This window comes from Acipenser ruthenus, chromosome 7, assembly GCF_902713425.1.
Source record: "Acipenser ruthenus chromosome 7, fAciRut3.2 maternal haplotype, whole genome shotgun sequence".
In the NCBI taxonomy this organism is placed as follows: domain Eukaryota; kingdom Metazoa; phylum Chordata; class Actinopteri; order Acipenseriformes; family Acipenseridae; genus Acipenser; species Acipenser ruthenus.
In genome coordinates, this window is record NC_081195.1 from 782,590 (window position 1) to 795,122 (window position 12,533).

General features: G+C 38.1%; 1 protein-coding gene across 2 annotated transcripts in view; it reads right to left on the reverse strand.

Moving 5' to 3' along the window:
• Positions 1-12,533, reverse strand: part of atrnl1a (attractin-like 1a) — a 200,490-nt gene that overhangs the window by 13,543 nt on the left and 174,414 nt on the right. For both annotated transcript variants that reach the window (XM_034026182.3, XM_034026181.3), the window contains exon 28: positions 1,538-1,652. In XM_034026182.3, the coding sequence (XP_033882073.3) occupies positions 1,538-1,652 (115 nt within the window). The remainder of the gene's footprint in view (positions 1-1,537; positions 1,653-12,533) is intronic.

The window sequence follows — 12,533 nt, forward strand, 5'->3', positions numbered from 1 at the left end:
TTATGAGATTTTACAGAGAGTAAATATTTAAGTTACTTATGTTCGCAGTTACATACAGCATTTCGAATTGTGTTTACAACGTACTTCGTTTATAAGTGGAGTGCACCTGTACATATATTTGGGTTTTGTAACATGAATGTATAGACTATATATAGCATATATCTATCTATCTATCTATCTATCTATCTATAGGTAGGTAGGTAGACAGATATATGTGCTAAGTATGACTGTACAGTATGTGGTAGGCAGCTTAATCAAATACAGAGGATGTGGTGAATTGCTAGTAAAACAAGATCCTATGCTTGTAAAACCTGTAAATGTAAACTGACATGAAGGAACAACAGCTTGGGCTCCATTTGGTGAGGACATGACCTCATCCAATTTGTGAAAGAGATTTATTTAAATAACCTAATTAGTAAATCATATATTATATATATATATATATATATATATATATATATATATATATATATATATATATATATATATATCTATATATATATATATTAAATGCTGAAATAACAGGACATATACAGGTGTTGCTGTTTCTGTCTTACAATGAAAAACAAATCCCTGGTCTTTGTCAAGGGCAGGCACAGATGGCACGTCAGATTAAACTGCCAAAAGTAAAAAAAAAACAAAAAAACTCCCGATTGAGTATTAGACAGCAGACTGCTATTTATGCACAATGTAAAATAATAACCGATATAAACTCCGAACTGGAGATTGTGTTTTATCATCAAGATGCCACACTTACTGTACATGATCTGGCATCTTGCTCCACATGTTCACACGGTAAGAACAGTTCTTATAATTAATTAACAGTGTGTCCTAAAAAGCACTTTTTTATTGAATCATCTCACAGTTTTAGTCTAGATGCATCTTCTAGTCCTAGCAATGGCAAGTGTTTCTGTTTCTGTTTTTCAATACAAAGTCCGTTGCCAGTTTCGCTCTGAATCAGAAGCGTTGGCAGAATGTGCTGTGTTGTGACTGAATTTCGCTCTGAATCAGAAGCGTTGGCAGAATGTGCTGTGTTGTGACTGAATTTCGCTCTGAATCAGAAGCGTTGGCAGAATGTGCTGTGTTGTGACTGAATTTCGCTCTGAATCAGAAGCGTTGGCAGAATGTGCTGTGTTGTGACTGAATTTCGCTCTGAATCAGAAGCGTTGGCAGAATGTGCTGTGTTGTGACTGAATTTCGCTCTGAATCAAAAGCGTTGGCAGAATGTGCTGTGTTGTGACTGAATTTCGCTCTGAATCAGAAGCGTTGGCAGAATGTGCTGTGTTGTGACTGGACCCTTTGTGACGTTTGTTATTCCCACCTTGTCACAGGATTTGAAATCTCAACAAAAGTGAATGGTTTGCAATAGGAGAAAAATACCACCATGCACACCAAGATAAGGCAGTGATCCAACCTTGGTTTTGAAATCGCTAAATCAAAGCAGTGTTTAGCAGTAGCTTAACAGCAGGAAGGTGAACATCTCTCCAAACATTCAATAGTTCTATAGTGCTTGTAGTGGGAGAAGCGGAGATCTTACCGGACTGGCCAGGAGGAGGGGCCTCCGACGAGCCTCTTGGGAGACACACGAACACAGTCAGCACTGCTGCCTTGTTCCCGGAGCAGGGCTCTACAGCAATCGGCTTCGGGGCTCCCTGCACAAACAGAAATATTAAAACAAGTTAAGCACGACTTTTCAGGAATTGCCTAGGTTTAAACCAAGCACTGATTGTGCAGCCCCTCTGCCCTTATTAAAATCACAAGTCTGGTAGTGATCCACTGGGATTAGAAAAATAAACCTTAGCAAGGGAGTATTGGCAGACTGTCAATCAAAACACAAATTCTCAATTCAGAAATAGCAGATTGCCTATCTGGAGGCGGGACGCAGAGCAAGCGCTCTGGCAATAGCTCAGGGTTAAGGTCATGTGATCGCTCTTCTGGCAGATGTGATACTAACAACGGATGGTAAAAGTTCAGTATTTTAAATAAAGTACATGCTTTTTGGATATTCATTTGTTAAGTTTGTTCATTAATGGGTTCTTCTTTGCTTACGAGTTGTATTGAATTAATTTGTACTATGGGCTACGTTTGAGATGCAGACGTGTTTTTTTTTTTTTTTTTAGAAATGTTTTCAAACTAACTTTTGTAATTGATAACATTAATTTAGAAATCCAATTTATGACGTTTTTGTGACTAATTGGAAGCTATTAATAGGGGCAGCAGTGTGGAGTAGTGGTTAGGGCTCTGGACTTGACCGGAGGGTCGTGGGTTCAATCCCAGGTGGGGGGACACTGCTGCTGTACCCTTGAGCAAGGTTCTTTACCTAGATTGCTCCAGTAAAATCCCAACTGTATAAATGGGTAATTGTATGTAAAAATAATGTGTAAAAAATAATGTAATTGTATGTAAATATAATGTGATATCTTGTAACAATTGTAAGTCACCCTGGATAAGGGCGTCTGCTAAGAAATAAATATTAATCAAATTGATTAACCTTGTTACACAATTGATTTATTAACATGTTTGGATATAGATCTACTGTTACTTGATTGATTACCATCTTGTTCACATCATCAAATAACATCAGAACATGCTTTAGTGCAAAGTAGAAGAGCAGCCTTTTTCTTTTCTAGCTACAAAGAAATGATTCCTTGTAACTTCTTAACAGCAGCTTCACATATGCTGTGAATAAGACTGAGCTAAAATAAATAAATAAAATCAATAAAAAAACACACGTGGAATGCAAAAAAACCCAAAACCTTTTCTGTGTTGTGAAAATATGTCATTCTGTATTAATCCATCCGTTTCAGTGTACTTATTTAATCCAGACCTTGTCAAACACAGTTAATGTGCATATTTTTGTTTCACTTTTTCTACAACTTAGGAACCACGAATAACACAACACTTGTCTGGAAATTGAGGTTAGTGAAACATGAAATCTGCCTCCATTTTGCAAACAAAATATAATTAGCAATTGACCCCGCCTCCCTCTTCCACTCTGGGAGACAGGAAAGCAAAGCATCCACTGGCCTTCAAAATCTACAATCTACTTGTTAAGGGCAAGCCCAGTAGTACCTTTGCAGTATTTCTCTTACTTCCTATATATCTTGTTCTAGTACAATTACGCTTCTCAAACCAACCTTCTATTCAGTCCTAATGTGACATTCAGTGACCTGATCAGATCTGGGCACTGCCCTGCTGTTCAGGATGCTGTTCCCCTGTATTCAGACCTGGGCACTGCTCTGTGGTTCAGGATGCTGTTCTCCTGTATTCAGACCTGGGCACTGCTCTGTGGTTCAGGATGCTGTTCTCCTGTATTCAGACCTGGGCACTGCCCTGTGGTTCAGGGTGTTGTTCCCGTTTTGCAGAACTCTATAAGTGCATACCCAAACACACCACGGCATTAGAGTCACAAACTTGTGTTCAAATTCCTGTTTTTTTTTTTTCCTTACTTTCTGTTTTTTTTTGTTTGAAGACACGATCAAAGGCATCCTAAAAAAATTACATTGCTGACATTTAAAAGGAAACACCAGCTTCCATCCGCCTCATGATTTAAGCATAACAGCCCACAGACCAACACAGGGATTTGCTGCTGATTAACACAGATTTCTGATAACAAGGTCATACAATATTAAGCCTGAAAAAAAATTAGGTAGCTGGACATGTCTAATTTCTATCTCTCTATGTTTGTGTGTGTGTGGGATATGCCACTGCATAGTTAATGCAGCTTTGGATCAGACCTTACCGTTACAGATGCAATGTTATGTATTCACAAACACACATACAAAATATAGTGACAATTGTGGAGGTTTTGACAGGGAAGAAATGAAGACATTTTCAAGACTGTAGTCAGAAATGTCTTTTTAAGGTACCTATTCAATCACCTAATTATCTCTTACAACAACGAAATCAGCGTCACATTTAATGGCCACTACTCTGTGCCAAAAAGCACTCAGCAAATTGAACTGAAGAATTAAGGTGTAAAGTGGCACAATTACAGCTGCCTGCAAAAGTTGTGTTCTGACATTGCTGAAATAGCTCGACAGTATGAGCAAGCTCTCGCAGGCAACAATAAAATGTTATTGGACATTCATTTTTCAAAACAAACTCTTAAAGTACCGCTCAAAAGCATGAAGGGGATTTATTTGAAAGTGGGTGCAGTAAAGCAGATTCACACTTTAAATGAGGTTTCAAAATGAATGTACAGTTTTTTACATGGATTCAGAAATCGATAGTGCAGCCCGCAGCCTGTTCAAGTCATGCCAGTGGGTGTGTGTGTGTGTGTGTGTGTGTTTCACCTCACAATGACATTCTCTTTGTACTATTGCGTGGATTAGCGATGACTGATGGCTTCTTTCACTGCAGTACAGTAGGTGCAGGCATCTCATCTTCACATAGCACAGTCAGGGGCCGAGCGAGGCGACATTTTTTTTGCTAATATACATTTGATATATTTATGAAGCAATTCTGTGCATTTTGCACACTTTTTAAGTACATGATTAATATTAACAAACATAAACAAGTGTTTTCCCCCAACAAAATGATAATGACATCATAATTCAGAAGGCTGACAGGGACGTGTAAACGCAGAGCAGCGTTTCAAACGAGGCTAAATAAATCTGAAAAAATGCATTTAAACAACACATTATAAAAAAGCAAACACTATTCATTCAATCTTTTGCACAATAACTTGTTTATGATACTAAAATGGACAACTAGTGGATAAATAATTGTAAACGATGAGCTTATTTTTTTATTTCAACATTTTCAGAATAATTCATGGACATAATGTACCGTAAATGTTTATTATTGACTGAATGGGAGTTTAAATTATTAGCAAGTAGACAAGTTTCGATATGAAAGCTGAACTTTTTCACTAAAGTAAAATCAGGCTTATGTGATTTTGAAAAGCCACTTGCTATATTTACTACTACTTAATCTAAATTAAAAAATAAAAGATTTTGGTGGGAATTGAACTTGAACTCATCAATGGCCCCGTGGCAAGATGAACCTGATACCTTATTATTTCATTTTTAATAACAGTCTGATACTCTCTTCCTTACCTTTTAAAAAAAAAAAAAAAGTTTTTGGTAGTAATAAAAAATCTCTTTCTTTCTCATTCCCACCATTCTCTTAATAAACAAATATTTTTAGGAGGCTGCGTGGTCCAGTGGTTAAAGAAAAGGGTTTGTAACCAGGAGGTCCCCGGTTCAAATCCCACCTCAGCCACTGACTCACTGTGTGACCCTGAGCAAGTCACTTAACCTCCTTGTGCTCCGTCTTTCGGGTGAGACGTAGTTGGAAGTGGCTCTGCAGCTGATGCATAGTTCACACACCCTAGTCTTTGTAAGTCGCCTTGGATAAAGGCGTCTGCTAAATAAACTAATAATAATAATAATTTTTAAATTTGTAATTGTTAGCTGACGGCGCACAGATCTAGGGTCAAACCAATATGTTAGTGTAGGGGGAATTGATTGTGAGTGTTTATAAATTTGGCCCATCCTCTAAACACCTTTAAATTTTTTGATTTTATTTGAAACCTTTAAAGACAAAACAATGTTAAACACAGTATAATGTGTATATAATGACCGAAAAAAAGTGGTGGGGGCAGAATATATAGATTGGGACACAAACTGAACATTTGTGAAACTGCAACAAATATTGGAATGACTAATGTATTTGAAAGAATATAAAGTCAGCAGAAACAAATTGAAACACGCTATTCAGAAAAAAAATGTTATATTGTACTCTGTATTAGTCTATGAGAATATTGTAGGATTTCATATTCCTTTTTATTCTAGTATAATAGTAGAAAAATATTATTAGTGAATCTGTGTAAGATATGAAAAGAGAGCTCCTTGTATCAAAAGGTCAGGCCGACCTGCTGAAGGTTCCAAACCTCCCTTATCAGACAAAAGCATCTTTATTAATTAGACTCAGAACATCAAACATTCCGATCCAGCGAGAACAGAATGGCAAACTCTATGGAGCACAGTTAATATACCAGAAACAATTGAACTAAAATAGGTTTGTGGTTCTACTATAGTAAGAAAAAACAAAAGTATTGAATTAAATAAGATTTTAAAAATAAGAAACCTAATCTCTTGCCTTCTGTGTATACCAACGGAGTAAAATAAAATGACAATTTATAAACAAGACTGCTGTATTGAAGTATCTGAATTAGAAATACAGGTTATAAAATCATTTAAAGTTAAACTGTTATACAATAAAATAATTATTGTTGTCTTTGTTATTAGAGTGCACATACACACTTGGAAGCTGGTCAGACTTAAACATAGGCTTCCCCTATCTTTAAATGTAGCCTTGGTCTTACAAGTTGCGTGGTCCATGCTCTGAGGATCTCTGAAAAAGCTGGTTGCTGTTTGGTCGTATTTAGAAGTCTCTGCTTTTGAAGACAGTTCTTGTTTTTTTATGTTAAATTCTACAACTACACTTCCATATAGTGGAAGGTAAAAACAATTTTGAATTTATATCTCATTTATATTGATGCATTGCTATAAGGTATAGGATTTATATTTTACTTTTGGAGAGTGATATATTGGATGTTTTAGGATTTAGCGGTGTGCATGTCTAGCCTAAGGGCTGGGTATGTGATAACCATACATGTATTACTGTGTTGAAGTATTAATGCTGTTAAACCTGTAAAGGCGCTGGAATTGCCCAGACTGCCTATTGCTTGGGATCTGCTGTGGCCTGCAACCACCCAATCCATTTTTAAGCATTTAATTAACAGAAGGAGCACTATTATTATTATTATTATTATTATTATTATTATTATTATTTATTTCTTAGCAGACGCCCTTATCCAGGGCGACTTACAATCGTAAGCAAAAACATTTCAAGCGTTACAATACAAGTAATACAATAAGAGCAAGAAATACAATAACTTTTGTTCAAGTAAAGTACAAGTTTGACAAACCACAATTCAATAATACAGCAGGTAATAGTGATAGTTACATCAGGATATGATTAAATAGTGATAGTTACATCAGGATATGATTAAAATGTGATAGTTACATCAGGATGTGATTAAATACAAAGTACTACAGGTTAAAAACTTGGCAGATTACAGTATTCTGAAGTACAGGATTAAATGCAGTAAAATAGGGGCTGATAAGAGCAAAATAAAGCACATTTACATGAAGGGTGATAGTGTCCCAGGATACAAACAGAGGAGTTCTACAGGTGCTCTTTGAAGAGGTGAGTCTTAAGGAGGCGCCAGAATGTGGTCAGGGACTGGGCAGTCCTGACATCTGTAGGAAGGTCATTCCACCACTGCGGAGCAAGGGTGGAGAAGGAGCGGGCTTTGGAGGCAGGGGAATTGTAGCGGTGGTAGAGCTAGTCTTCTAGTGCAGGCGGAGCGGAGAGGTCGAGTGGGGGTGTAGGGAGAGATGAGGGTCTGGAGGTAGCTGGGTGCAGACTGGTCAAGGCATCTGTAGGCTAGTACAAGAGTCTTGAACTGGATGCGAGCGGTGATCGGGAGCCAGTGGAGCGAGCGGAGTAGTGGAGTAGCGTGGGCGAAGCGAGGCAGAGAGAACACTAGGCGGGCAGCAGAGTTCTGGATGAGCTGGAGCGGACGGTTGGCGGACGCAGGGAGTCCAGCCAGGAGGGAGTTGCAGTAGTCTAGGCGGGAGAGTACTAGGGCCAGGACCAGGAGCTGGGTAGCATAGTTGGTGAGGAAGGGTCAGATTCTTCGGATGTTGCTCAGGAAGAATCGGCTATTACTGCTCTGATTCATTAAAACTTCAAATTAAATGAGTCTGTGTGATTTTCTTGATTATTAAAAGTTGTCTGGATACGTTGCAAGCCCAATGCACAAACAATCCCCTACATGGAGTCCAAAACATCTCTGTCCTCCTTAAACATCTCCCCTGAGTTTAAGAGTGTGCTCAGAGCAATAAAATAAGTATGTGCAAATCTGACAAGGCCCACGACCCCCATGCTAACCAGTCAGAAGCCACTGCCAGAGCCTGTACTCCTGGCCTCTTTAAGACTTCATCCATCACTGGTTAGACAGTAAACAGCTAAATGATCACATGTCCTCCCAATGACTCTCTTTAGGGTTCCAGGGCTCTATGTTGTAAATGAATGGCGGATGCTGGTGGGGATGCTACCCTCAGCCCAGATGTAGTTCCATTCCCTTATTAACTCCCAGCTGGGAGCTGCTAATTTTCTAATTGATTAATCCTGTGTGGTGCCTTCTGTCCCTGGGAGGGGAGCTCTCGTATCAAGAGCTGCAGTCTGTGAGGTAGACAGTGCTTGAAATAACGCAGAGTGAATGCTTTCTCTGTCTAGACTAGGGCTGCTAAACATTTGCTAGGATGAGCTATTGAGAGCACATGGTACTTGTCTGGATCACACTGTGATATTAACTGTTCGAGAAATCAGCATTAAACGAGACTCAAATATGAAGAATTGTACAGCTCTTGCCAAAAGCATCACCTGGAATTTCAGGATTGGGACATAATAATAATAACTATGAACACAATTTAGATGTTTTATTTAACATCATGTAATCAAATAAACTAGAAAATGATATCGCAAAAGTCTACCAGAATCCATAATAGTATTTCATGTTAGGTTTCGAAATGTCCCATTTTTAATTTTTGCGTTACTTTTGCGTTACTTATCTGGAAAACTACAAAGCGGTATGTAAGTCAATATGTTAATGTAACATTATTCAATATAAATGTATGTAAAAATAATGTGATATCTTGTAACAATTGTAAATGCTCTGGATATGGGTGTCTGCTAAGAAATAAATAAATAAATAAATAAATAAATAAATAAATAAATAAATAATAATAATAATAATAATAATAATAATAATAATAATAATACAAAGCCAATCTACTGTGCACACACGGATCCTTTATGTTTTTGCAGTAAGAGAAAGGGAGAGAAACCACATGAGGAATATACTAGGATTGGCTCCATACTTGTTAAGTATATTTTACAGTGCTTTCTTGTACAATCTGAGTCAAATTTAAAAGAATATATTGCACAGCGTTTTTTTTTTTTTTTTTTTTTTTTTAAAGTGCATAGCTCTTAAAATGTTTCAAAGCATTTAGAAATCAAGCAGCAGGCTGACAGGATAGCCCTCACAAATGGATCAGTAATAACTGCCTTCACTCATATAAATCAGACAATATGAATCCTGAGGAAACACAATGAAGAAATTCAGCTAATTACAGACTGCTGCCCTGTCTTGCACATTGACAAATTGAATTGCATCACCTGCAACGTTTCCATTACCAAATTGCATTTACGAAGGTGATATTTGTGGAGATCTGTTGCATGATTTACTTTTAAAAGTCTCATCAGGTTCCATTTTATAGTGGCAAGAGTTTTTTTTTTTTTAAATCGCAGTATTGGTCTGGATGTGCAGATCAGTCTCGCCCCTGGATTCCTTCCGCACGTTAACCAGTCACATACCTTCAAAGAACTAATGTAACATTCCCCCCTTCGGGCTCGTCTGATTTCTCACGTATTCTCAGATTCAGTAACACCAATGCAGACGACCCACAGTGTACAAGCAGGCAGAATAGCATTCAAAACCAGGGCTGCAAACAGGACTCCCACTGCATAGCGGTTTGATCCAAGAAGCTTGTTACCTATACACTGCGGCTGATCAAGCTCGTATTAAAACCTGGAATGGGAAACTGCTGTGCAACAGGTCTTAATTCCACCCCTGTAAAAAGGATAAACAATGAGAGAACTAAAACCTGTCCTACACTGGCACTGTGCTGAGATGCAATCAAAGTTACAAGAACGAGGCTTTCAGGATTTTCTGGGGGAGCTAAACAGCTCAAAATGTCAAGTGCTTATACCTGCACCTTACAGCTTCAGAAGTGTTACCCCTATGTGACTGCTTGTCACTTTGCATCTGTCTGATTCCTTAGCTTTGTTCTGCTCCTTAAATATTTTGGTAAAGAAATGTTTGTGCAGAAGCACATACAAGCATGAGTACTACAACAAAGGAATTCTTTTTTCAAGCTGTTAAATCAGAGAGGCGTAACAGTTCAACAACTCCACTGACAGCTATGACAAATTACAAAATAGAGGACTTGCAGTTGACTTGCCAATCCACAATTAAGAGAAGTGCAACGACATGGAGAACAAGAAATCATTAATTAACTCCAGAAATTAAAAACTGAACTATTCTCAAGTAGCTATTAGAACAGGACACAGTGAGGTGAACTCAATAGCTTTTGTTAATCATGAGCACTTAAATTACAATGAGACACTACGTCTGCCTTCAAATTGCACACTGCAAAAAACAAACAATCATTTACTTTCAGAGTATTAAATATGACTTATTCACAGCAAATAGTCTGGACTAGCATTCCAGGTGATGAAACTCGGGAGCTATGATTTTAAAGTTCATGTTGCTGACTGGGCATGATGGTTTCTAGTTGGGATTCTAAAAGAGGGAGAACTATTCAATATCATTAAACACTCCTAATATATAAAACAAGAAACACAAACCTTGGGCATTCTGCTGAGATCCCCCCCCCCCATAGTGATAACAGCTACAACAAACATGGTTACTGATAACATTTCCTGGAGGAAATGACTGGTTAATGGAAGGGCGATCTGGAGCGGATCCATTTCCTATTCATATTCATTATTGAGAATAAAATGAGTCTGGGGTTCTGAAAGACATGTGATTAAACACAGTTCACAGTCCCTGTTTTACTGTTGTGTATTTTAAACATGTCTTCATTTAGGCAATACAATTCCTGCTCCCCCCCCCATGCATTTCAATCTGCAAAACTTCAGTCTTCCACTGAAATAAAAAATATGACTGATGACTTTCTCACCAAGTCACTCTTCTCTATTGTGTAAGGCACACAGCACAGCAAGTGTTTACCATCCACTGTGGACCCAACACCACACTGCAGTTATTTGAGGTAAGCATGTGGTTAACACATTGCTGAATCGAAAGACATTATTTGATGTAGTCAGGGATTTGGCTCCAGTATTTCCTCCACTTTAATGTTGAACAGTACGTCTCCATTATTTTCACTGTGATCCTAAACATTGCTGGTTTGCAATCTTGCAATTCATTCTGATAGGTGCAATGAGCCCTCATGTCTCCGACTGGCCTATTCCGCAGCATCCAACGAAGACTTCTTATTGTGGGATTTTCTTCGCTAGGTTTAACAAATATTTACCAACGATCCTAATTAACAAAGATTTACTGGCCCTGGGAGAGTCGCTTTCAGAAATGTATTGAACTGCGGCTAACACGGCTCGCTTGTTTGCCCATTTCCTTTTAATATTCATTAAGGGCTGCTTCTTCATCCATTCCTGAACTGAGATTATGGTAAAACCTTCCTCCTCACAGAAATGATAGAGTACTCCCAAAGATTAATATCGGCGGAAATTGGTGATATGAGCATTAAGACCAAAGCACTTTGTGTCCAAATTAATTAGGGTAAGTACACCGGATGCATAAATCATCACCCTTCTGCAAAGCAACAGCACTCGGAGCGATTTGCAGTCATTAGAAATGCCGTTAGCTCAGACACTTTGTATCCTAGTGCAAGCTTAATGATTATACTGTGGTATATTATACCATCAGCTCTATTACTTTTCATTCCTTCACTTCATTTATTTGATCATTATGGCCACACATTTCTCCTTTGCTGGATATTATGCCCATTAAAGGCATACACCTGCAAGAGAGTTAGTCTGACTTGTTGATTTAAAGGAAGCGTGGTGTTATTACAGATCCTTTATCATACAGTGCATCTTATGTTCCCAGTATAGGCAATATGTCAAAGGTATAGCGTCCTTCATAACGAAAGCTCTTCACATTAAAGCACAGGTGGATGATCTCAAAGTGCGAGATATTTGACTGAGGGTTTTTGCTCATGATGAGAGGACAAAACCAGTAGGAAATAGTTTGAAACTGTACCTACAGTACACTGTCACACAATACTGACTTGCCATGCTCGCTCATTGTTCTAGAACTGTGAAACACTATTTGTCATTTCTAAAAATAAAATCGACACTTGGGTTTTTGTGTTTGATTTATTCATGTGCTTATTTGTTTTGCATGTGTGAAAGCAAGTCTGTGAGACAACCTGTAAATAAGTGTGTCTCACTCTGAATGCAGGAGCCTTGACGTTCCTGTTGAAGTGTAAAGCACATGGAGAAGTTTAAACGCAATAGAAATCCTTTGACTTTTATTCAACTCCTCAATAGGACAGAAGGAAAACAGTTTATTTTTTTTCTCACTGAGATGGAGGGTTTTCTGCAGCAATATCCCTTGACAAGCCGTATTAAAAGCTGCATGAAACCGAAATCTACGTTGTTTATTTGAAGAAGAGCAGATGTATTTCAAGCTTTGTTTTTATTGCTTGTGTGTTTGTTTCTACAAACGCAGTAACGCCTGCATACTGATCTAATGTGTCCAAGCTGTGTTTATGTTTCCTGAGATGAAGCAGTGCCCGCCATTACCAGTGTTATTCAATATTAGATTCAAGCTTCAGTAGTTTGAGCTCTGT